The following is a 26,544-nucleotide window of genomic DNA, read 5'->3' as shown; positions in this document are numbered from 1 at the left end:
AATTAAAACAAATATGCTTTGATTGTATTTCTATTGTTTTATTTACTTCTTCGAACTGGAGCAGCATGGAATGTATGGAAAGGGTTTGTCGTCTTTTATCTGTTCAATAACGAAACGACTAAAGTGTATCCTTCCTTCCACCCTTATTGCGTCGACTGATTGATTTGACATTCTGTAGGAAAATTAATAAACACAAAATATTTAATCGAAGAAGAAGGGTGGAAGTGGAGATAAGTTGAAAACGGGAGTTTGGGGGTGGGGGGCGGGGTGAACCCAGTGAGCTTCTCGCTAGGGTGTCAAATAATACCAGGACTACTTTTAACACTAAACAAAAATAAATAACATGAGAATTTCCAAATAGAACAAATCAAGCAAAAAGGGTTGCATCCTAACCTCGTATACCCTTATTTCTGACAAATGCATTTCTTTCACGTATGCCATATGGATCCTTTCACAAGTGCAATAAAATGCATTTAAAAAAAAAACTGCAAATGCGGATAAATAAGCTCACATTTAAAAAAAAAAACGAATAACATGTTTCATAATACCCTGTTTGAATTTGAAAAAAACATTTAAAAATAGATTAAATAGGCATTGGCTCTCGACGTTCTCCTCGAGCCCTCCGAAATGTCTTTAAAAAAAAAAAAAAAAAAAGATTATTTATCCTATACGCTACTTCACACATCATCAAACTAAAAGAAACCTAGAGGGGGAAAAAGAGAGCGCGAGTTTGAAATGGTAGACGCAGTGTGCACGCACACAAAGAAAAGACGGTGATGCGGTCCGGAGGTGGCTTCTAGACAATGGGCGGAGTGATACAGACTGCGCCGCGCACCGCTACAGATGAGTCAGTTTGGGCGCCTCCTGGATTCTTCCCTGAGAGTATTGCGGTGTAAGGTCTGTGTACGTGGGCGTGGGATCGCACACGCCGTGGTGCTGACTGTTCCCCATCGTGATTGCTCCATTGTAGTCCATGTTGGAGGACGGCGGGTGCGGGAGGTGCGTGAGCCCAAAAACGGAAGCCCCGGAGTTGGCCATGGGTTCCACGTAACCACCATAAACGGGGCTACCTTGCATGTGCGTGCCGTAGTTGCCCCCCTGCAGGGGGTGCGCGTCATATTCGGGCGTGGCCGAGTCGGGATACCTCTTGTGGGAGTTGTTCAGACCGGAGGGGGGGTATGACGTGGCCATGGCGTACGCGTTTTGATGATTCTTATTGTACGACGTCGGTGACTGGGACTCATAAGGAACACTGTTTACGAGCGAATGCATAGAGCTGAGGTATCCTCCACCGGAAGGGGGGCCCACTGGACTGCGAGGGGACTGCCCCCCAGGGGAAGGCATCATCCCCACACCCTTCTGATCCTTCTTGTATTTCATCCTGCGGTTCTGGAACCAGATTTTGATCTGTCTTTCTGTCAGGTTGAGCAGGTTGGCCATCTCCACTCTCCGAGGTCTGCAAAGGTAGCGGTTAAAGTGGAACTCCTTCTCCAGCTCCACGAGCTGGGCGCTGGTGTAAGCCGTCCTGGCCCTCTTGGAGGCGGCCGACCCAGGAGGACTCTTGTCTCCCGGGCAACTCTCCACTGTGAGGGGATGGAGGAGGGTGTCAATCAGTAATCCATTACAGGCAGGATAGTGAGAGTGAAAGCAGAACACAGCTGATAACAAAACTACAGGAGTGTGTGTTTGCTTACTGGATAAATACACTCACGGGCCACAACATGGACATCAACATTTTTTCAGTCACAACACTCTTAAAATGCTCGGTCAGAAATAAATCAATTTTGGTCCAAATGAATGGGGGCATGGCTGTATAAATACAAAACATTACATATATAAAAGCCATATAGTGGGCCACATGGTTTCTAACCCCCGTGCCTCAGGTTTGATCTTTATGACTTGCAGCATAAGTATTATAGGAATACGCCTCATTTCTACACGTTAACCACAAAAATGAGCACCTGCCTGTCAGTGTCAACTAGAAGGGCGTAATTACACGTGGTGTAACTTCAATTCATGTTCGCACATGTGATGGAAATAACTTTTTGACTTCTGAGTGGAAAAAGAAGTCTCTGCAAATAGGCCAGTGTCTCTTTCAGGGTGTCCCTCGCTCCCTCCTCAGTCACACAGTAGCACACGCCTCAGGCACATTTCTCATTGTGTGCACAACTTCACAGATAAGCCTGCCTGCCCCTTCTTGACTTCAGCAAAGCAAGGCACACTTGGAGTTTAATGGCAAGCGGCCAACAGCACATAGTAAATTTTACTACCTGTCGAGCCAAACATGGAGCAGAGGGTCCGTGGGATGACATAACCTCCGCGAGGAGCTCGTAAATTTATAGGCAGACAGAGACGTATGAAACCAAATGATGATGATGTGGCTGCTCTTGTTAAGAAAATGGGCTACTTGGAGAGTTCAGCATGCTTTGCTGCTGGGACAACTGGCTCATGTTAGTGTGTTTGTTGACACATTGGGGACGCTATGTGATCAGTGCATGTGTATGTTTACAGTAGGCAAAGGTCATTTGCAGGGCAAGGGGGCAGCAAGCAAATGGTGGGATCTAGTCCTGGCCTTATTTAGTCTGCGCTAAGGGGGAGGGGGGGGTGCATGCTAACATGTCTTTAAAATCCCCTAGTTGTCCTTTCCATACGGAATTTGGACGCCGTTAAAAGAACTACTCAGAGGTGTTGATCATTCCCCTCCGTGCTTCCTCAAGTCGCATGTAAAATTTCCCTCTATGTGACATTGAAGGCGCGGGGAAGAAGTGGGAACATTCCCTCCACTTGCTGTGGCCTTCACAGAGGGAGTATTATATTATGTGTTTTGACACCCCCCCTCCTTTCCCCCCCTCCCCTATACGTCAATTTCATGGTGCAGGGTTGCGTGTGTATACCTGAACTGGCGCTATTTGCGGGTTTTTGCTTGGTGTTCTGGCGGGACTCCTTCATCCAGGGAAAGATCTGCTTGCCGCGGGCGCCCGACGACGGCGAGCCGCTCTTGGCGCTCGGCTGCGCGCTGCCGTTGTTCTGGCCGGTATCGGAGGGGGAGCGCGAGGGTGGAGGGCTGCCCTCAGGATGACGCGCCTTGGACGGCGCGGCGGTGCCGCCGTCGCAGCTCTCCGCCTGCATCTCCAGCGGCTTGTGCAGAGGAGCCACCGAGCCGTCAGGAGACTGCAAGGAGCAGGCGGGTCGATGGTAGTCACTTTCCACATGAGAGGCGCGGGGATATTGGACCTGATTGGCATCATAACTGAAGCCATTTGCGCTTTGATACGGGTAGCCACTGTAAATTGCCGAGCTGTCGTAGTAGGTTGCCTTTTGCATCTCGCCGTTTCCCAATATTTATTTCACAAAGTGACAGGGTCTTGACACCCTTGTAGAAGAACATTGGCACCCCGTGGTCACGTGACGCCTCTCCGCCAATGGCCTCCTCGGGTGAACCTGGGGTTACAACAAGCACTGTGAGGAGACGAAATGGTGGCGATCCATCTTACTTTTCAATGCGGGCCTGACACTGCGCACTATAGGCGAGATACGGCCCGCCGCTTGTGCGCGCTATTACCGTTTACCTTCTGGCTTGCAGCGGCCAACCTTCTATTACCATCTGTGCTAAGCAACATGCGCTCAAAAACACTTCACATTGCCAAATCGATTGCGGGAAAGAGAATGTCATTTTAAGACAGCGCTCTTATTAGAAACGCTCCAAAATAACATTTAAAATTTCACTCTGGGGGTGTAATAAATTTACGTGTTGAGTAAGATCAATTTTTGTTGTCTGCGACGTTTCTCAGCCAAGCGTTAAAAAAAAAAAAAAAAGCGCATTCCCTTCCGTCTTGAGATAAAAGCTTTGGGGAAACCTGAAAAACCGGGTGGACATTCGTGCATCTTCAGAATCAGAATGTGAACTTTTGCTGTGCTGACCCATAATAATGGCGGCTGATGGTGTTGACGAGGCGGCTGACCATCCTGTTGGCGTGCCAGCGTCACTGGACCAAGCTCGGAACAACCGGCCACAATCGCTATCGAGCACTGACACCGCATAAGCAATTGAAACGCCATTAAAGTTAAATAAAATTGTATTATTAATACTAAACAATACGAAGTAAGGTATTAAACAAATCAAAACATTATAACAACAAAATCGTACAAACGAGCTACCGTGATTTTTTAATTGAAACGTCTAACATGAAGTGGGCCGCTCACAGTCCTAAAAAAATATACTATAGCTAAAAACAATATTAATAAAAACAATAAACGAATATTTGGTTTTTTATTGCTAATTTATGAGTCGTAATCTAAATGCAACCTTACATTTCATTCCTTTCGCACGAGTCAAGTAAGCATTAAGCCACGTTAATTACAATGTATTTTGTTTTAAAACAAAATGAAACCACTAAAAAGTTTCTGCGCCAAAAAAATACAATAAAAATACATTGGCGCAGCCGTTGCGTGACAAGCAAGTAAATCTGCTCAAAATGGGCTCCACTGAGCGAATAATTAAAGCAAAAGTAATCGTCTCGACTGTATCTGCAAGCCCGAGGAGACTTGGCCGATTTCTCCTAAAAACAAATCGGGTGGAGCAAACTGTGCATTAATCCCAAAAGAGCGACTGCGCGGAGTCAGGCTTGGTCTTGCACGCTGCCGTGTGCTCCTCCACGTAAAGAGAAATCTGCGAGTGTGTGAACTCTTCCTGAACCGAGATCTAAGTCATACGGTGATAAATCACCGCTCGCGACACACAAACTCGGCCATTTAGAACCGAGGCAGCCTATTCCTGGCCTGCTTACCTTAACCTCTGACGACCAATGCAGAGCACCGAGCAATATTTTCTCATTCAGCGACGAAATCGATCAAAGTAGTAATCCAGAGGAAAGTTGAGGAGGCAGGGGCAGGGCTGCAGCAGCAAGCAGCAAGCGCCATGCGTGCAGGCGGCAACCACAACAAGAAGACTCGAGGAAGAGAGAGAGAGAGAGAAGCTCTCTGCTTCTTTTTTTTCTTCTCCTCTTTCTTCCACCCTTCCCGTGTCTTCCCCACTCGACGTGGATGTGTACATGGAGATTACGAAAGCAGGCGGGTCAGCGAGATAACTCTTATCTGGCTTCAAGGGCTGAATTTATCTTCATGCCATTGGAAGCAATGCTTCTCCATAGTAATAATACAACCACGCATGCACGCAGCCTGTGCGCGGGGCTATACGAAGCTGGACCGGACTTCTTGCGTGATCGTGCGGACACCAGTGAACTGGCCCGAACCGCAGCGTCACACCATAGACAAGAAAAATTATGCAAATGAAGTAGCGCCTTGGAAAGGCAGTTCAAATCAAGTGGCTGCCTCTCCTCCTCCTCCTCCCCCAACCAAATGAGGGAGAGAGAGAGAGAGAGAGAGAGAGAAAGAGAGCGAGAGAAGAGGCAGAGAAAAGGAACGTAATCACAAACAGTAAATGCGAGATCCTTATTCATTTTTTTTATTTACTGGCTCTCCGCATCATTTTGGAAGGAAATTGGCGAAATATTTTGAGATCATGTTTGAAATTACACTTGGATGTACTAGCAAGTGAGGCCACTCAGCGTGGAGCAGAAGAGGGGAAGAGAGCGCGCGCGTGCAGGGGGAATCCCTCTGCGTGGTAATGTTGTCTTTTTTTCTTTAAGAGAAAGAAAACTGTCTTGTCAGCTTTACTATACCCCCCAAAAAAAGTCGAAAATACGCGTGGGATGGTGAGTGGGCCAAAAAATTCACGCGTGAGGATTTTTTTTTTAGCTACCTCGGCTTAATTATTGACCTCTTTGTGCTGTGTTCAAACTGCTGATTCTCTTATTTTTAATGCGCGTATAAAGGAGGTTAAAAGTCATCGAGGTGGGGGAGTAAACTATAGCCGAAGGAAAAAGGCCGGTAAACAGATGTAGAAAATATATAAATATGTAACGCACGTGCACATGGCTGGAGTCGGAATGGCTTTTTGAAAGGAGCGAGGCAGCTCTCCAAGAGCCTTCCTCGTCACGTTTATAGTGACAAATTACACCTCGCAGACAAGTGGAAGAGAAGGAATTATTGCTCCCGGCCTGCACATCCAAAGAAAAGTCACACACTGCTTCTGTCAGGCCTTTGGTGGGCGTGCTACTTATTATTTTAAAAAAAAAATGGAATAAGCAGCCATCACAAGATAAATCAATAAAGACGATATAGACTTACCGGAGTAGTTGCGCGCGCGAGGTGGCTTTATGGGGCCGGATTTCTGCAACAGAGAAGGGGAATTATGATAAATATTTTTATTTCTGCAAGATTTAACTCTTTTCTTTTTTTATTATTGCACAAATAGTCACATTTCGGGAAAGATTTGTAATAAATATTTTTACAAAATATATAATATATTAGTTTAAAAAAAATATTTGTTACAAATGCTGTTTTAATAGCCCTTTTGGGTTCAAACTCACCCCCCCAAAAATGAAACTAATATTTACAAACCTGAATGAAATCTCGTCGTCTCTCTGTTTAGTAATCCAAGCAAGAAGATGAAAATAGTTTATGCAAATATGCTGTTTGTTGTTTCCCTCTCGGCCGGTAAGCATTTTCCCCCACAAACGGATCGAATAGTCATTAGCTGCGGAGCACCATCTTCCCCAAGTCCCCGCGCCCATAAATCACGCCGGAGCGCCGTGACCTCAGCGCGGCCGAGCCGTCCTGCGTGGCACTCCGTCTTCCATTATAGCCTCGTTCCCCCCCCTGTGGAACGACACAACCCCACAGCGTTCACCTACTTTTTGGATGCGGGATTTGATTCCTTACGGAAATCACCTTGATGGAGCGTTTAGGCGCAAATATTGTTTGGGTTTCCACTGCAATAAAATATTGTGCAAATTATCCACAAATTTGCCAAGCTATTTTTTCAAAACACAAAACACAATTTAAATTCCAAATGATTGTAGAAATATATTAAATTTAAAGTGACAACCATTCGACACAATGTTTCACACGTGACCTACATTTGCAAATAAGGCTAAATATGAGCTTATAAATATATATAATTGGCCTAAAAATCTCCCTTTATACTGACCTGTGCCTCTCGCTGCAATAATTCACCACAGAAAGGAACAATTGGCGGAAACGCCTCAAAATAAAATCCATCCTCCCAAAGCTCAGGCTCTCTACGCGTGGAAAAACATATCCGTCCGTGACAGCCGTGTACTACATACATACACACACACACACACACACACACACACACACGACAAAAAAACGGGAGCGTTTCTCCTATTTGATTGCGCCTCTTTTCCTTTTTTTTTTTCTTACCCACCCAGGTCTCCCTTCGTGGAAAGTGGGATTGTAATGATCATCATATGGCCGCATCGTATGCTCCGGTTTGCTCGCCGCAGCAATAACATGGAGCAGTGTCACGTGACTTAAATGCCTTTTATTTAAATCGGTGAATCATTAACGGACACACTGAAATGCGATACAAAGCAGGATTCTGTCACACGCGTTTAGGATTTCCACGCGCACTGTTGAAGAAGTGCTGCTCTTGAATTACTTTCCTTTTTGTGTGTAATACTAAAAGTAGTCTGATCCTTCACGCCGGATTTCAAGAACATGTTCGCGTGGATCATTCATTACTCTCAAGTGTGGATTTAAGAAACTCAGTGTCGCCCCCTTCCACTGTGGTGGCTGTTCAATTTGGATGCTACTAATCACTTCGGAGGCAAACTGCATATTGGGTGTAAGAAAAAAAAGGAATTTGGTTGGCTGCCAGCACCGACGGAGTGCGCCACTCGCGCGCCATGGGAAGTATCTGGCGCCCGGAATGCCAAAAACGTTGCCAACATGGCCGGAAGAGCCTCTCTCTCTGTCGCTCGCTCTCTATCTCTTGCTCTCTCTCTCTTTGCTCGGCACCGTTTGGCGCTTGTTTTCAGTCAACACCGAGAAGCGGGCGTGGAAAAATGCCACCACAACAATTAATCACTCGCGGACAACGTCCCCTGCACACTCCCTCCCCACCCCGGAGCCCAACCTTTTGTGTTCCCAAACTTGAGTGGTAAACTTTTAAAAGGCAAGAACGGGGGCGTAAAAGTTACTCTTACGAACGGGAGAGTTGACTTTTACGCACGGCAGAAATGTAACTTTTACGCACGGAAAAGCTGTTATCCGGTATGTGTCCTAAATATTTTTGTTCTTTTTTTATTTTACAGAAGGATTTTTTTCACAAGGATTAACTTGGCGTGGACGGGATGAGATTTTGTCTCATCTTTCGTCACTCTACGTGAACTTTCCCGTGACCCGGGCTGAAGAGATTCAAGTGCGGACTGGGACGAAAAGCAAACTCCGTCTGTTATACAGCATTTTTGTCTCGTTTTAGCAGCTAGCTTCGTGAACATTACTGTATATCTTATTGGGGAGGTGTTTTTTGCGTTAAGCAAAGCTTCTTATCATGTCAGCAAGGGTGAGTTCAAAGATCCCTTGGACGATGGCCAGAAGAACAAGAAGCATATCTTTGCGCAATGTTGACATGCGGCTCTTAACAGGCAGCTAAAGTGAAGATAGTCCACTCTGCAAGCACTCCGGGTCAATATCAGGAATAATTGAATTTCAGTTTTTTTTTTTCATAATAAAGTTGATTTGTAGCGCTGGATTCAGTCTCTTTTTTTAATTTGAACTATCAACAATTTTCAGGGGTATTAAAATTTAAAAGGGGAGAAAAATAACTCTGCAAAAATAGCGGCGAACAAGCTAACTTAAGCCTCGAGTGCACTCTGTTAACGATTAACAAGGCAATGCAGTCCATTGTTTTCTTTTTGAATGGACCTTTCATTTGGAGTTGTCCTGACAGCTTTCAAATGCATTGCCGTTGCTTTTATACTGCTGCTAAATCAAATACACGAGATATAAACATGAAATTCCATGTGTGCTTTTAAATGTTGATTGCCTTGTATAAATATTGGATCAACTACATTATTATTAATCACTGTAGTTCAAATCGTGATTCAATATCAGGTCACTCGAAGTTATAAAATGTTATGAGGATCTTTGATTATAGCCAAATTTACAGCTCCATTCTACTTTTATTAAATAGGTTTTCAATTTCAAATTTAAAGAATAAAGGCTTCAAACTACTCACAAGCCATGACGGTCAGTGTGGAGCAGAGGAGATGTGACGCACGCCCTGAAGAGATCACATGAAATGAAAATAAGGCACATTTTCACATCTATTTCTAACCCCGGCCCATTCATTATTCAACGAGCCATGCGAATGGGCAAATTAAAATTTCAGCACTTTGGAAGTGACCTCTATTGGCAAATGACTTGAAGATTGTAATTGGACTTCTTCGTGGAGTCTGCGCAAAATCGGTGTCATTCACACTCACCGCCATTTTTTATTTTTTTTTGCAGTCTTCATGCATGTATGTGCTGGCAGAGCAGTTTTTAGGACAACTGCAGTGAACATAAATCATAAAAACGCACCATCAGGCATGACGCAAACTATTTCAGGGATTAAAAAAAATGTAATTCGTGCCCACTAATCACTACAAAAACATTGGTTGTCTCGTACAAAAGCAACACGTTTCTCCCCCTTTGTTCCAAACTGACTGGGGTGTCTCTTTGGATGAATTCATGGCTGAGGTTCACACCTTCAAAACGGCCTTTTTTTTTTTTTTGTCCACAGTGCCGTCTCGGGGTCAATCTAAAACGCAAAGAAAAGACTCTCGGGGGTCTCAGCGCTGATGTATGGTCTGAACATTGTATGTGTCGAGAGGTCAGGGGTCATAAGAAGGGCTGCGGACCGGCGATTGGTCAGAATCGGCCGTGTCCCTTAGTTGAACCCGTCATTGTTTGGATGTAGCAGGTAGTGACCAGCACTCACACTCGGGTGCACTGAGGCTGGCTGAGGTCGCCTTGTAATGGCGAGGGAAAACAATCTGATGCAGTTGACAATTTCGGTTTGTGTCTAAGGTGTCAAAAGTCAAGCTTGTGACAAGCCTTTGGGAAAGCACTTTGTGAGTGCTGGGGTTTGAAATTACAGCCGAGCATGTTTAGGAAAGAAAAAAAAAAAAAAAAAATCACAGGAGGAGGCGTCTCAAAATTAAATCTGACTTTGAACATTGCAATATTTTTTTTTTGTATTGTAAAATAAAAACGACACACTGTAATCGCAATTTGTCAAAATCATCTCCGAATTTTTAACACCAAATATATTAATAATTGTAATTAACATTTTTTTGTACAAATAACAAAATAAAACTGACTTGGAAAAAAAAAAAGATCGACTTTTACGCACGGCTTTGGTGGCTACGTGTTGCGCGCTAATCCGCCATTTCGAATAACAATCAAAAGCCATCCCCAGCATTACAAGTGAACATTTATTTCACAAGGACATATTCAGTCTACACTACAGCACAGGGGTCACTAGTGAGACGGCACAACCACGAATGTATATTCACAGTTTAGAACAACACATGAGACGCACGAGCACGAAGCAAATATTGAATTAAGAGCGCACGAACGAACTAACAACCAAAAAGTCTCTACCTGTAGAAATGCAATCCTCGTTGTGCCTTCAATCATGATTTGTCTATATATGTACATTACAATATGGGCAGGTCACCTGGACTACATTCAGCACTCGAACACACACCGTGACTACAATGGAACTCCTAAAGAAATGCTTTTTAAATCATAACGTTCAAGTATATTAAAATTTCTTCGTGAAAAAAAAAATGCAAATAAACCATCCATAAGGAAAGGATTCAAGCCTCCTCACCCATTCGGCCATTTCTAACTGAAATGCAACACGTTTCTTTTTTTTTTTTGATCCATGTGACTGTGCGTTATCCTTCATTCGTAAAAAAATAAAAATACCAAAAAAAAAGAGGCAAATATATGAACCCTTCAGTCGCCGTTGTGGGATTAAAAAAAAAAAAAAAAAATCAAGTTTATGAAGAAGCGAAAGACGACCGCAGAGTGGAAGGGGACGAAGGGCAAAATACACCAAAATATTCACTGGGTCCTTCCTTCTATTTCCACTTGTGTTCTTTGCCATCTCAGTCTTGTTTGGGGTTTTATTTAACACGGGGTGGGCTGTGCACTATAAAGCAACTGTGCACGGTGTGGGCACGAGCTGCTGGCCTGTTTTCATCTGCTGTTGTTGGGCCCCAGAAGAAGACGACGACGAAGAGGACGACGAGGAGGCCGAATTGGAGCGGATCTTCGTATTGGGAAGCTTGTGCTCCTTCTTCCACTTCATGCGGCGGTTCTGAAACCAGATCTTGACCTGGCGCTCGGACAGGCACATTGTGTGCGCTATCTCCACCCGCCTGCGCCGCGTCAGGTAGCGGTTGAAGTGGAATTCCTTTTCCAGCTCCAGAGCCTGCTGGCGGGTGTAGGCAGTGCGGGACCTCTTGGGCACTCCTCCGGCGTAACTGGCATTGACTGAGGTGGAGGTTGAAGGGAGGAGGAAGAAGGAGAAGGGGGGGTCGCACACATGCAGGCAAACAGGCAGGTGTTAACACACAATTCCGAGATTCTCTCCAGAAAGCAATAAAGCACCCTCCAGTTGGGTGGACCGTACTTGCTTGCATGTTTTACGCATGCACGCCCGCACGCACGCACAAGCATCCGGGGACAGCTGACGCTTAAGAAAGATTAAGTAAACTGCGGGAATCGGATATTACACTTTGGCTTCATTCCAGCGGAGGAGGCAGTTTGGGTTAAAAAGCAACAAAGGCGCATGAGCCCCGACAGACGAACACAGGCAATAAAATTTACGAGGGTCCTTAATTACCGACCCCGCTGCTCCATAGTCGTAAATTGCAGCTGCAAAGTGGCTGCCTGCTACCAGCGCTGGCTCCTCCATGCACGCCTGCGTACGCGTGAACCGCGATGACAACTCACCGGTGCTAACGTGGACCTTTTTCATCCAGGGATACACCACCGGCTCTTTGCCCTTCACCGCGCCGGGGTAGACCTCACCGGCGAGGCTGCAGTCCTTAATGGCCCCCGCTCCGCCGTCCGGGGCCGACGCGAGGCGCGGTCCGTGGTTTTGAGCGAGCGTTTGTGGCTGCGCCGTGGAGTGGTGGCCGTCGTTGAAATCATCCAGTCCGGCGGTGGGGACGTTGGTGTAATCGTAGCCCGGTTCCGTGTAGTTGGACCTGGGGTAGGATGGCTCTTCGTGATGGGGGAAGCCCGTGTCTTTTGGCCGCTCGTAGTAGTCCCCCGGGTTGGGGATGTATCCGCCCTGCTGGTATTCGTCGCATGGAGGAAAGGACGGCTCGATATAGTTGGAGTTTATCAAGTAGGAACTCATGGTCATTAATTTGTGAAGTGCAACAATACTAATTTTTATCGCGCTGTCGTTTTTCTGATCTCCACAAAACCCTCCTACTCGCTGTCAAATGTACAAAGTTGCGTGGTCACGTGAGCGGGGCCACCAATCAGCGCGCGTCCTGCGGGCATCATGTAAACAGGAACCAATGGAAAGCATGGCACTGGCACCAGCAGAACCTCTCCGGACTGCCTTACGTAGCTCTTTTCCTTGTTAAATCTCATTATAGAAAAGAAAAACCAATCAAGATTCTTGTTGACTGCACGGCGTCAAACTTATGTGGGCGAGGCTTCGCGTGGAAAAGAGAAAAAAACTAAAAAGTACAAGAATCTATAGCCAGAAATATACTTTCATAATCACAGATTTGAGATTATGAATATGCATGCTGCCTGTGTGCAGGTTTGCAAAATGCTACTGAAAACTTACAAGCACGAGTGTTAAATAAACATTTATAGTCTACCATCACCAAAACGTTCACGGACAATGACTTGCGCAGACCAGCTTGCATTGAACTGCACCAACGGTTATAAAAATACACAAAACATCTCGCACGATTGCACGTACGCAAAAAAAAAATACCTTTCATTTTACCTCTGTCCAAACCGCACCAACGAGGCAACCCCCGCCGATACGAATCTGATTTTTCTCATGTCCTTGCATATCTCTCAACTCATCAATAAACACTATTTGAAGCATGGAAGACAATTTCTCTCAAAGAAATATTGTCACTCTGATTGGACAAAATGTATTCTGAAAGGCTCACCAAGAAACAATTGCAAACATGCAGCATCTATGTGGCAACACAATCGCCTGCAAAACAAAGAGCTGGGGATGTTTTGCTCTCTGACAAGGACGAAGGACAGCACTGCATGGGAAACACACAAAACAGACTAAAGACACAAAATGGGCGAAAAATAAATACATTGTGTCTTTAGTCTGCCAGTGGCTTTCCATTTGCCATATGTAATAACATACGTAAATATTATATATATATATATATATATATATATATATATATATATATATTATTTATATATTCAGACCACATTTACAATATTCAGTACGTCGAAAAATGCCTTACACAAACACTTCAAGGTTCAGTTTGAAAATAGGACCCATACCCAAACAGCAGTGACCATGCATGTAATAATAATAATAATAATAATAATAATAATAATAATAATAATAATAATAATAATAATAATAATAATAATAATAATAATAATAATAATAATAATAATAATAATACAGATTTAAAGTAGCTTGTGCTAAAAGTTTTTGCCTGACTCCAAGGTAAAATAATAATGATTTTCCTTAAATTATACTGCTATTTTCATTTTTGGGGGGACATTTTTCCAGTTGTGTTAAAAAAACAATTCCCTTGTATTGTAAAAATGTACAGCAATGATCCCCAAATGTCTTCTTTTGTATAGATCAAAGTTTCTGACCTTGTTGCTGGCCATCAGGGATCACGTGCAGTCCGCGCTGCTGCCTGTCCATCGTGGAGGCGAGTCAATTTCCTTCAACAATTTCCTCCAAGATGCTCCAAATCTTCACCGAGACACCCTGTCGGCATCAACAAGGCCTCTGCATGCACAAACAAGAAGCCCAAACTTGAGAAATATCCCAACGCGTTTCCTTACTCCCCATCGTCCCTTTTTTCTCCCTCCCGAGTGCCCCCTTTTCTGTCTTCACTCCCCCCCAAACACAGATAACTTGTGCCTGACCCCAAACTGACACAGTTTCCATTTTGTTTCTGATTAATCTTGCCCATTGACAGTCTTTGTTAAACAACAAGGCGTGCCCCCTTCTTCCAAAGGGGCGACATTTTCATATCAGTTAGACGCGCTGACCCGCTCTTCACCCCAGACTTGGACTTCTGGCCAACTGTGGACCCCTTTTTAAAAATCTTAACCAACAAACAAGTTTGATTTTGGATGCAAGGGACTGAAAAATGAGTTTGCAAGCGGAATAACGTGTCAACATCAATGCAGAGGAGGAATTTACAACCTGCTGCCATTGATTCTACAGAGCTTCTGTTTAAATATGGGCCGGGGGCTGCTGGGCTATTAGCCCCTTACTGTAAGTTATCCTTGAGTGAAATAATGCTTACATGCTTGGACACTCTGTTGCACTTGTTGCTTTTCGCTATCACGTTCATAAAAATGTAACCAGTCGAATTTATATTGAAGGCCTTGCAAGGTGAGCCTGAATTCATCACTGAAAAGTGCATTTAAAAAAATTAGCACCTCGAGTGGAAATTAAATGCAGCAAAATAATTATTTTGTGCAGTATAGCGTTCAAACCAAAGTCGTTTACCAGCTTGCGCGGTGTGTGGAAACGAGCTAGACGACCGTGCTGTCTCAACTCAGCGAACATAAACCGACAAGTGAAGGTCTGCTGAGCTAAGATACATCATGATGACACTTTACTGTAAATTTAGATTATGAGTGAAGTGCTGTGGCGATCGTGACAAATTGCAGGTGGCTCACACAAGGTCTCTTGTCTATATATAATCATAATGAATGTACTTCTGTATCCAGTATGGATTATTCTGAAGGGGTGCATCATAAAATAAAATGAATGTGGTCAAAAATGCATGATGCCGTTTTTGAGGACTGCTAAAAGATGCACAGCATTGTGAAATGCGCAAATATGCATTTTCAAAAATGAAGTGGTGCTTAAAGTGTGCAAAAAATATAGTTCTTATTATCTGACGTGCAAAAATTGATTTGTGACTAACTTGAATTTTTTAATTATCAATAAACTTATTTTTAAAATGAATTGTGTTCAATAAATGCGATCAAATTATTTACATTGTTGTGTTTGCTGTGTCGATTTTTTTTTTAAAGTCTCCATTTATTTTACTGACCAGTCTTGTGGTATTGCGGCTTTGAACGTCTTAAATAATTAGTTTTATTTGACCTTTTCACAACTCATTCAATGTACTTTTTACATCGCAGAATTTTCGTTCCGCCAATATTTTGCAATATTTTTATTACTCTACCTAAAAGCAAAAGCGCACAATTATGGAATCAAATTCTGTTTTTTAACCCCGTCTTTGAGAGCGCAAAAAAAAACATCTGTTCCATTTCTGCTCCCCTAAAAGCGTTCTATTCAACACGATCAGGATGCGAGAGGCTAAATGATTTTTAAGGGGATCGGGGGCTCAGTTTGGGGGTGGGGGGGGGGGGGGGGTCGTCCCATTACGCGGTGACCCGGTCGAGTGTATCAATCCTGAAAATGCAAATGGCGCACCCCCGTCTCCAAACATATCAAATGCAATTTATTCAAAGGAAATTCACCAATCAAGCGCGATAATAAAACGCCAGCCACTCAATCTTGTTGCCGGGGACGGCTGGGGGAGGGTGGGGGTCCCACCTCCCGAACGCGGGGTCACCGTGCATACAGGGTTCACCTGGAGTGCACCCCGCAACATATGTAATTCAAAGCTATTCTGCCTTTTGTGTGGACGAGTCAAGATCGCTATTATGAGGCTGCAGGCATCAAGCTGATGACGGAGACTCGCTGCAACTCAACTTTTGACCCCAATTTTTCCTCTTCTCTCTCCTGCTATCTCGCTCTCGTCAGAGGTGGCCCATTGAGGCACCCCCCCCCCCCCAAAAATTGGACAATCTCAACGTGAAGCCTAGCATCATTTCCATCAAATTAATGGAGAGGAAAAACCTGCACCAGTTGCGTAATGCTTCCAAGATGATTTTGTTTTAAGGCTATGACTAGGCTATGCAAAATATGCAAATAAAGTAGCACATTTGAGGCTAAAGGAGCCAGACTTGTCTTTCAACAGCTTTTTTTAAGCATCCTGTGTGTTTATTTACGCGCATCACTCTTATCAGGACAAGGCCAAGGAAGCGTGCTATTAAGTTTCCTGCATGTGCTCTGCACACATTTGCAGGCTGACAGTGAACTTGGCCTAAAGCGAGCTCTGCTGGTGGCTCGGAGAGGATGCAGATTTATCTTCGAGCTGGGAGACTGACCTGCGCGTGAACCCGCTCAGGCTGGCAGCGTGCCGCGCAATCATTTGACGTATTGGCTCGGATTTTCATTTCTAAAAAAGCCCAGCTCGCTTTCGCTCCCCTTTGAGAGTGCATATGCGCTGTGTTTTATTGTGATTGTGTCAGCAGCACAAAGCTGAATAACCTCACATTGCATGGTGACTTCGCCCAATGAGAAATGTGCAATGTGCATTGGATATTTGATTGAATTGTTTTGGGAAAAGAGAGGAAAAATATCCGTCTGATCCGTCTTGAAAGGTCATTAAAATGAGGAAGTGACGTCAAAGAATGTAACAATGCATGGAGCCCTTTGAACACAAGGGTGCGGAAAATATTTGAACAATTGATTATTTTATTTAAGTCAAGAGAGCCCCAATTTAAAAAATGAAGTTACTAGGGGAGAAAATCGCTGAATGAAAAAAAAGTCAATTCAATTCAGTCTTTTTCATTCATTAGTTTTAAACATTTTTAAGTCAAGACAAATTTATTTAGCTCTCTTCACGCACATTTTTATAACTTTAGGTCCACTTGGCTTTAATTTTACTTGGATAATACTGTTCTACTGTTTTATAGTAAATACATACAGGAAAAAAAATATTGAAAAAAAATTCAACATTTGATTTAAATCAAAGAGCCCACTTGCATCAATTCAACCTTTTTTTGGATCGACTGAGATTCAACACATAAAAAAACTTTTGTTTTTAGCAAGCACGCTGTCATTTCTAAACGATTATGTGAGCGTAAATTAAAAATGACTAAACAGACAATTATGCTAACGACACACAGCAAGCAAGAACAAACTGGTGCGTGCATATTCTTTCATTGTTTGTCCTAAAAATCAAACTACAATGGCGTCTACGTTCCCCTGTCACCACAAAGCGAGAGTGACTTTTCCAAAAGGGGGCTGAGGGGGGTGTCATTTGAACTTTTCAACCCGAACACAAAATGACGTGGCTGACACAAAACGGAATTCCTTTTCAAACTTGTGTTTACTTGACACTGTTTACAGCCAAGCCCAAATACGCATGTGCGTAAAATGCACCAAACTTCCCATAAAAGTCATCACACAAACAATTCTGGCTCTGCATTGCGCACAAATAACTTGCTGTGGTGTCCTGTGAATTGTCCAATGTGATCAAATTGAGAGGCGGGAGGGGAACGTACATCCTCTAAGACGAGAAGTTAGTGGGTGGAAATGGACCCAAAGATAATTATCCAACATGCAAAAATGGATTATGAGTCGCACCCCAGATGGAGGGAAACAAGTTACGCGGGGAAGGAAGCAATTAAATGACCATGAGCCGGACCCAACCCTGCCTGCTCGCAACATCTGCCCAGACCAGAATTCAGCCCAGCATCGCTGACAAATTAGCGTAATGGACTAATTGGGAAAGATCGAGGCAGAGCGCACAATAATAAGGCTATTTAACACAGGCTCGCTTGTTCTCCGGCTACCGTTCGATGTGCACAAACTCACCCGGAGAGGAGCTCCTCATCCCGGCCATGCTTGCATGCACAGCAGGTCCGATCAGGTCCGGTCGGCTCCCGTCCGGTCCACTGAGCTCAAGTGGGCGCAGTGTTCTGGTCAAGACACTCCTCAAAGAGCTGCAAAAGGCAGAGTCAGACCAAGCCTCGTTGCTGTCAACTCCCCAAAACCATAAAACTTACTTTAATGGCCACCACGTGACCGTTTATGGCCAGTGAGCCTATCTGGACGCGCTCCGGATGATTTTTACGATCTAATTCATAGACAAACCCCCCCATTCATTTAGCACCCAAATGTCGAAGAGCCTGAAAGGGGCCTAATAAAGTTTACAGCTTGAAAACATCGAGCTGATGTTGCGCGAGGTGGAAAAAGACACTTTGGTGTGTTTGCTGTGTCCGCCCGATGAGAACCCAAACAGCAGCAAGGTGAGTTCAAAATAAAAGAAAAAGAATTAACATGCATTCGTTTCAAATCTGTTGATTTTCCTTAAAACGTGAGGGATTTAAATAAATATTTAAAAAAAACAAAAAAGAGCGCACCCCCTTGAGCAGCGCGCAAATGAATGCAGTTCCAGTAAAAAGTTTATTATAATTGTCATGATGAACAGCAACAATGTCTTTAGAGTACATTCTTGACTTCCAGTCTTTTAAAAAACATTTACAAAAAAAAAAGTTTGACACCACGGAGTTATACACGCGCGGATTTTAAACGAATGACCAAAAAAAAAAAAGAAAATATTTGTGGAAAGCAAATTACAATGCGCAGCTATATGTACGCACACGTACACACACTTTGCAGACTTTTGGCGGCTTTTATCGCAATATACACCACACAAATAAATACAATACACATAATATACTGCAGGTACACAGAAAATGGAGCGAAACAAGCTGTGCATTCGCAGGTTAATAGGTATTTTCTCCCTTCTTTTTTTCTGAACAAGAAATAATTTAAACCAACATTTATTTTCACCGTTTTCTCTAAATCTAAGCAGAAATGTACATTTAAAATGACCACTTTAAATGGAAATGTTGGCTAGCCATGTCTCTCCACCTCCAAGAGTTATGACATAACTTTTATTTTTGTCTCACTCCTTGTCAGGAGTGATGATGAGGGGGGGGGGGGTGGATTGGGGTAGTGGGGGGGTCGGGGGTGATAATCAAGGCCTGTAGCCCCCCGCGCCTGCAGCCATACTCATGCTCTTCAGCTTGTTGTCCTTCTTCCACTTCATCCTGCGGTTCTGGAACCAGATTTTGATTTGTCTCTCCGAGAGGCACAGGGCGTGCGCGATCTCGATCCTCCGCCTGCGGGTCAGGTAGCGGTTGAAGTGGAACTCCTTTTCCAGTTCCAGGGTCTGGTAGCGGGTATAGGCGGTCCGGGCACGCTTGCCCTCTGGACCGGACATATCTTGGAAATGCAAAAAGGGAAAAGGGTGCGTGTTAAATCACGTGTAACGCGATTCAAAGTGGGAAGGAGCCTTACTGCTAATAAAATCTTTATTTATTTCATTTAAAAAAATACAGATTGCATTGGTCTTAAAAATTAGCACAAGCGTCATGCACTTGAAATTCGCCCATATTTAGCATGCGTATTTTTGCAAGAAAGGACATTCTGTGAACATAAAAAATACACTATGGCGCCCACCAGAGTCTTGACTTTTTAAGTGTTCATGTATTTTCTCCAAAAGAAAATACTGCACATTTTGAGGAAGTCCGGAACAAAGTATGACTTTTACGCAATACATTCTTTTTCCATATTGGTCACACGCAAAAATAACATGCCCCATGCATGCATGGGAAAAGTCTGCCCTTTTCCTCCCCCTGGCTACATGAAGAGAAAATAAAGTTTACCGTGACTTATGTGCAGTTTCCTCATCCACGGATATATCTGAGGCTGGGTCGGGTCGCTGGCATTCTGTGGCGTGCCGGGCGCGCTTCCCGTGGGCTTCTCTTCGTCCAAGGGGGACCCTTTGGGCGCACAGTCCCGAGCGTGCATCAGATTGCCCCCGCCGGAGCCGGAGCACGGGCCCGGGCTCGGAAGTGAGTTTTTCACGGCTCGGTGCTGGGTACGAGACTCGCTGACCTGCGTGGAGCCGGCCACCGAGGACGAGCACGGGATCGGGTCAGGCGCGGGGGACAGAGCCGAGTTGGCGGAGCTGCTGGCGACGGGCTGCGTGTACCTGACCGGCTCCGCCGAGGGGGTGGCGGCCGTCGAGTGGCTCGGGGAGAAGGCGGCCGTGCGCTCGTTGGCCACAAAGTGTCCGGTGGCGGGCCGATCGACGCTCAAGTCCATTCCGTTATAGCCATAACCGTACCTGCCGGAGTGCATGGCGGTGGAGTCTCTGTATTGCTCGTCGGCCGAACTATGCTCTCCATAATTATGTAACTGGAAGTCCGCGCCATTGGGATAGCGACCGCAGAATGAGTTCACAAAATAGGAGCTCATTTGTTGACAATTCCTCCACTCGCTGTGTATCGCTGCTGTTTTACGCGTATTATTGTTATTATTGCAAGAGGAGAAAAGCATCAAGCAAGCGTGCTTGATTTGTGGCTCTTATGCTTTAGCGCGTCCTATAGCAGCCTTGCACAATTTATGATGAATTATGGAAATGAGTGGGCCATGGACTTGATTCTCTCTTACGTAGGCACCCAAATATGGGGTACGGCGGAGTATCACGTGCTTTTGTTGACCAGTCGTAAATCCTGCTTGGTGACCTCCGGAGGTAAATTCACGCGGGGTGGGGATGAGGAGGACTCGCTAGCTCAGGGCGAACTTTACGTTGTCGTGGTGCGCCATCCTCTGGCGCAACTGTTGCACTGACTCTGCGAGCGGGGTCATTGGGAGGTTAACGAGCATTGCGGCAAAAAAAAAACGCGGACGCGCTGCTTGGAAACAATACAAGACGAGCAGGCGTGCTGGGAATGCAATATCTGCAGCCCAAGGCTTGCGTTCACCCATCACAAACCTGGTGCGCGTATTAGCAAGGCGAGGAGTGCCAATTGACCATTTAATAGAATAAAAGCCATTCTAAGGATATTCCGCACCCATCAACATGATTGTAAAACATTTGCGCGAGACGTCTATGAGGGACACTAATAAAAGAAAAAAAAGAGCATAACTCATACATACCAACAGTATATGCAATTTGGGAGTTGCATCACACACGTTCATTTAATTGGATATGGATTACGCGCGTTCGTAAAACCAATACAAAAATAAATGACATATATGTGATTGTTATTTATTATGAAAACCTGTTTGTGTTCCAATTTGATTATAATTAGTCGTTAACAATCATTGAGAGCCTTTTCCCAAAAATACAGATCTTTTGGACAGGTAAAATTGGTTTACGCATTGTCACAAATCTGCGATCCAAATTATTATATTACGAGAGTAAATAAATATGCAGTACACATATAATTATGTAGGTACACTCATTGTGTATATGTATTTGTATTAGTACACACACACACATTTGGAACTATTGTACTCCTTTTTTCCAAAGGAAAGAAAAATACGATGGCACTATATGAAGAAACAAAGCCAAATTAAAAGGCTATTTTAAGCATATACCTATTCAGTTCAGTTCAATGTATCTTTCCATAGGAGGAGTTAGTCTTGCAGGTAATATAAAAGACAGTTAGGACACTTGTGAATACGATTTAAAACTGCACCGTGGAGGCACACTAGACAGTTGGGAAAAAAAATAGACAGCTACTCTTTTTGCTAAAATAAGTCTATGGCACTGTTTGTTCTATTTAAAAAAAAAAAAAAAAAAAAAAACCTAAAACATATCTAGTATTTTTAAATCAGCACGAGCATATTACTGAATAGCATCTGCCAATCTAACTGTTCCCTATATATTTATTCAAACGGCGTTTGAATTGCGTAGCACACAAAAAGCGTCTAAGCAGGAAACTGAATAAAAACTACCGCAGCAACCCCGTTTGGTCACATGCACACTTGTGGAATTTTTATGGCACCCCTTGCCTCTTTGTGAGCATGTGAAGTGGCTTTTGGGTTCATGTTTCCTAACCCCTAAACACCTTTGCCCTGCTTGTGCACAGGTCCAAGATACAGATTTAAAAACAGAAAAAGGGGAAATATTAATATAAACGCTGCTGGTCTTAGATAAAGCACGGTAGCTCCTAAAACGTATAGTTGATTGCATGGCCACTGCGTGGACAGTGAAGTGTGTGCGCGTTTCCTACAACAGCTGATTTATGACAGGCCAATGGCAGCTAAGTTCCCACGAAACCATTTCCCCCAAGTCGAGACAAGGACACACCCAGGAGCTAAAAAGAGGCCATGGAGAGGGGGGGGGGGGGGGGGGGGGGGAACAGGAGTGGTCGTGAAGCAATAATAGGGCGGCAGTGCACTCTGCAGGCTCTTCATACATGTACACGCTTTGCAAAAATATTAACAAGTATATTTAAATAATTGGTTGACGTAATTTGACATTCTACAAATGCACAAAATTACACAACATGCACAAATTCTATGGGGATATTTCTAAAAACGTTATGATAGTTTGATCCTCGGTAATCTGATCATGTTGAAACTATATTAAATTTGTCACACGATTGCTTTGCAGCTATATATTTTTTTTTTATTCATTTTAATATTGCAAATTAAATACGTTTAATGGAGACATAATAAGAAAATCAAACTTTCATTACTGCGGTCATCTGTCAATCTGCGTCAATTGTACAATTACACTTATTCTATATTGATAACGTCTGTGTACTGTATGTCAAATATATTCTTTTATAGTGTATTTTTGCAACTAGTAACTGCAACTGATAGAGAAATTCAAATTTAACAGCCATTGTGATATGAGTCAACAGTCAGGCATGCGCGTTTCGACACCATCTGTTCTGTACGCAGTAAAAAAAAATATTTTATGATCCGCCGCGAATGCGCAGGCGCACTCCCGCAGAGCCCCAAACTTCAAACACATTTTTTCCCTGGCAATAGAGGTCAACGTGCTAATCTTTCCTCGTCAGACATTTTGAGACAAGCGCTTCAACCACGCATCCACAAGAGGGCGACAAAACACCCTCGTCTCCATAGCAGATCATCCACAACTGCGGCTCGAGCCCATCCCAGTTTAAAGTCAACGACATATAAACACGCGCAAAGCGATGCAAAGGACAAACGAACAGAACATATCAAATTATTTTGGGGATAATCAAGCAGCATCAATTACAATAAGCAAGCAGTAACAAATGAAGCATATGGCTATTGACAGCATAGCTCACAGGGTAAATATTTGCGCTCTTACCTATTGTGTTGGGTCCCATGACACAAGACTTGAGAGGGGATCCCGCGAGGAGGGGGCAGTGACACACCGGGACTCTTTCCACACATCTTGCCAAAAGCATCCCGTCACGTCTGAAAGGACGCTTCTGTGGCATCAAATCCTCCAAAGTGGGGGGGGGGGGGGGGGGGAAAGGACATGTGAGTGGTTGAGGTTGCAGAGAGCCACCGCGATGAAAACATCCGTGTAGGAGCGGGAGCCGGTTTAATGAAAGGCTGCTCTATTCCTCGATTGGAAATTATATATAAAAAGTTCATGTTCACTGCGCCTGACCACGTGACGAGATGCAGCCAATGGGAGCCCGAGGTGGCTCGTAAAGCCGGATTGCCATGTTGTAAATTTTCATAAACAACAACGGATTTATGGCCCAGTGCTGGAGGAAGAAGGGGGGAGGAGAGAGGGGGAGACGGAGGTGGAGGGAGTACAAAGGAGGAGGTCAACAGCAGGCGCCATCTTAGTGAGGGAAGAGGGAACGCAGAGTTCAACAGTAAATTCTCATTCTCCCTCAGCTTGCCTCGTCTCGCAGCTTCATAGTTTGCATTCCCAAAAGTGAAATGTTCCTCTTACCCCGAGCTACATTTTTTCCAGCGTGCGAGTCGTTTTGTACACACATCTGTATACACCAAAGACTGAAGTAATTATTCCTGCACCACAAACGGGACCACATTTCCCGCTGTTATTAAAATAAAAACAGATAATAACAAATTACCGCACTGTGGGTGTTATTGTATTATTCCAGTAAATAAATGAAAAACAGTTTGGGTGGGTTACACAATAATTTAACCTCACGAACAAATCGTCGATGATTTGCAGTATAATGACTATAATTAAATATTTGAATTGTGTGTAATAATATTTAGTGGACACATATTTTCCTAGTTTAGCACAAAAACAAGGCACATTTACGAAGGAATTTGCACGCGCGACTGTGTGTGTGTGTGTGTGTGCGCGCGCGCTGTGTGTGTGTGTGTGTGTTGTGTTAGCAGTATATCGATTGCTGAGTCTAATCAGTATTTTATGTAGGTGCATGTTTAGTGAGTTTCTAAATGGGCAGATATTGATATATTGAATTTGCTGAAAACAAGCTGATTACTGATTAATTTGCAGCCACATCATTTGCATTTTAGACTAAAAAAATATATACCTGTGGACTATCCAAAAGAGCTCACATGAATTCCATTTGAAATATTGATACGCTTGCGCGGTATAGGCGTGGCACGTTGCAGATAACTAATGTACTTTACAGCTCGGGTCCATTACATGAAGTGGATGAAGTGGCAAAATATCTCCATCCTGCTTCTCTGTTTCATGTAACCGAAGAACTTCTTTCCCGGTTTCCCTGAAGTGGATTGCATGTTTATATAGAGCCATCGCTCTTCTGGGTCTGGTAAAGACAACGCACGAGTTGATAAAAAATAAATAAATAAATAAATAAACCATGCGAATAAAATGACATTAAAATGAATTTTGTGACTGATTTTTGTTTTACTATAGGCTCTAAATTACATTCAATCCATCTGAAAATAAAATAAAATCATCAGTGCGATGTAAATCCACCTGACCGATATGCAACTGTCAATAGTTGCTTATTGATTCGACATCGAAAGCAACGCGCTGGAAAAAATCCCAGCACTCTTTCTCCACTGACTGCAGCGAGGCCCAATTAGAAAGTAAAGCTTCAGAGTGCAGGAGAGCGATGTACACAAAAGGTCAGGGTTTTTTTTTTACAACCACAAAGGGGATAAGAGGCTATAGGAGTGCACAGAAAACCCCCCAACGGCAAGGTCTATTGGTGCTGAACACAGAGGCGCTGACCAAATGAATTTATGGCTGCAAAACTCATTAGTTGCGCAATAAAACTTTTACGATTCCTCCCTTGCAACACCAGTGGCTTCACGAAATTAATTGAATCACCAATGGTTAGGCTAAGTATCCTTGTGTGGAAAAAAAGAAGGAAGGAAGAGAAGAAAAAAAAAAAGTCACACTTGGAGTTTGTCGCACATACCTGCTGTTTACATCATCCGGGCTTGCATCCGGTGTTTATCCGGGCGGCTGGTGCAGGCTACCGCAGTGCCGGATGGGAGCAGCTGTCGGGGAGCGCCGGACAAACGGGCTGGCCGCGAGTCCCGCGCCTCTGGCCTGGGCTGGACCTCCAGACGGGCTCGGTCAAACGCCACATCTCTCGCAGAGATCCTCCCACCGCACTGGACAGGACGCGATCTGGATGCTGCAAATTCCTCGGCTGTGTTTGAAAGCAGACAACCTATACACCGCCGTATATTTACCAAGAAGAGCAAGCACATAATAAGAAATCATATTTTCTCCCTGTCTGATTTGTTGGTCCAAAATCCTCAGTGTCGTTTTTACGAGGTTGTGTGATATATGACAGCAATACGGCCTAGATTTACACCAAACACCATTTTGACCGTGCACCGAGGAACGCACTCACGTGACTTCGGCCTGCCTGTAGTCTCCAATCGGGATGCATGAAATTCATCATGGTGCAGGCTGCAGAGTGGGATTAACACAAGCAAAAGCGAGCTACATTCATCAACAACCATTGAACATTTTTGGACACTAATTTGAAAATAGACATAGATTAATAAAGCGTAAAATGTCTATTTTGAAACATTCATTCACAATTTATCGTCAAATAAATATCACATCCAAAACATGGCATTTTTTCGACTTGACGTATACATTAGTCAATTTCGTCAGATGTGTGTGTAACACACTATTACAAAAATAAATCCATAATAATAACAATTGACCCTACTTGATGAATACATATATATCTTAATAGAAACAGCCACTGTAAAAATCTAACAAAACGCGTGGTGATTAAATGTCAGCATTTAAAGAGACTGATAACATGGGGGCGTAATTATAGGTCACTTTAGATTATTATTAATATAGATATATAAATTAAACAAAATTAATCAACGTCGAAATGTTAAATGATATATATATATTTATATATAAATTAAACGAAAAAGAAAAATCAACGGAATGTTCAACCACGAGAGTTGTAGCACCCCGACCCTTCGCGTGCGGATTCTTTTTAACAGCAGTCAAGTGTTTGACTCGTGCACGTGCAGAGACTGTTAAAAAGGTGTGAAATTGTTTGGCTGGACTCTTAAAAATGTTACTAGAGTATTTCGCCCACGGCCGCCACCACAGAGCAGATTCATTAATGCAGACGCGTTACAAAAGGTTGTTGCGGACCAGTGTCGCCACCTACTGGACAATGAGGAGAGAAACGCACAAAGCACAATGTCGTTGTTGTTGTGTTTTTTTTGCAGCAATACGACATAAATTAGATTATCGTTGTGCTGAATCGCATAGCTGCGGGTTTCCTGAGAGAGAATCTAATTTTAAATGCTGCACAACTCTAGTTGAAGTGTTTTAACACCCC

At 43.8% G+C, this 26,544-nt stretch overlaps 3 protein-coding genes and 1 long non-coding RNA gene across 11 annotated transcripts; 1 reads left to right on the top strand and 3 right to left on the bottom strand.

Moving 5' to 3' along the window:
* Nucleotides 1-17: 17 nt before the first annotated feature.
* hoxa3a (homeobox A3a) lies at nucleotides 18-25,292 on the bottom strand. Of its 8 annotated transcripts, none has more exons than XM_061267743.1 (7): nucleotides 25,135-25,292; nucleotides 23,094-23,232; nucleotides 17,801-17,928; nucleotides 13,756-13,894; nucleotides 6,190-6,232; nucleotides 2,895-3,441; nucleotides 18-1,583 (listed from the first exon to the last, which is right to left on the bottom strand). In XM_061267743.1, exons 6-7 carry the CDS (start codon nucleotides 3,322-3,324, stop codon nucleotides 838-840), a joined length of 1,176 nt encoding a protein of 391 aa, XP_061123727.1. In that variant the 5' UTR covers nucleotides 3,325-3,441; nucleotides 6,190-6,232; nucleotides 13,756-13,894; nucleotides 17,801-17,928; nucleotides 23,094-23,232; nucleotides 25,135-25,292; the 3' UTR covers nucleotides 18-837. The 8 variants fall into 8 exon arrangements, with proteins under 8 accessions (XP_061123727.1, XP_061123728.1, XP_061123726.1 ...); XM_061267744.1 differs by having other exon boundaries at nucleotides 23,094-23,217; nucleotides 25,135-25,283; XM_061267742.1 differs by lacking the exon at nucleotides 25,135-25,292 and adding an exon at nucleotides 9,107-9,151 and having other exon boundaries at nucleotides 23,094-25,084.
* LOC133144808 (uncharacterized) lies at nucleotides 5,294-8,620 on the top strand. The gene is made up of 2 exons (XR_009710774.1): nucleotides 5,294-5,623; nucleotides 8,181-8,620. It is a non-coding gene; the product is annotated as an uncharacterized LOC133144808 (long non-coding RNA).
* Nucleotides 10,333-13,276, bottom strand: hoxa4a (homeobox A4a). Its single transcript, XM_061267754.1, has 2 exons — nucleotides 11,878-13,276; nucleotides 10,333-11,415 (listed from the first exon to the last, which is right to left on the bottom strand). The coding sequence occupies exons 1-2, from the start codon at nucleotides 12,293-12,295 to the stop codon at nucleotides 11,072-11,074; spliced, it is 762 nt and encodes a 253-aa protein (XP_061123738.1). The 5' UTR covers nucleotides 12,296-13,276; the 3' UTR covers nucleotides 10,333-11,071.
* hoxa5a (homeobox A5a) lies at nucleotides 18,378-21,496 on the bottom strand. The gene is made up of 2 exons (XM_061267750.1): nucleotides 19,660-21,496; nucleotides 18,378-19,216 (listed from the first exon to the last, which is right to left on the bottom strand). The coding sequence occupies exons 1-2, from the start codon at nucleotides 20,333-20,335 to the stop codon at nucleotides 18,969-18,971; spliced, it is 924 nt and encodes a 307-aa protein (XP_061123734.1). The 5' UTR covers nucleotides 20,336-21,496; the 3' UTR covers nucleotides 18,378-18,968.
* Nucleotides 25,293-26,544: the final 1,252 nt, after the last annotated feature.

This window comes from Syngnathus typhle, linkage group LG20 (genome assembly GCF_033458585.1).
Source record: "Syngnathus typhle isolate RoL2023-S1 ecotype Sweden linkage group LG20, RoL_Styp_1.0, whole genome shotgun sequence".
In the NCBI taxonomy this organism is placed as follows: domain Eukaryota; kingdom Metazoa; phylum Chordata; class Actinopteri; order Syngnathiformes; family Syngnathidae; genus Syngnathus; species Syngnathus typhle.
This window is presented reverse-complemented; position numbering and strand designations above follow the sequence as displayed.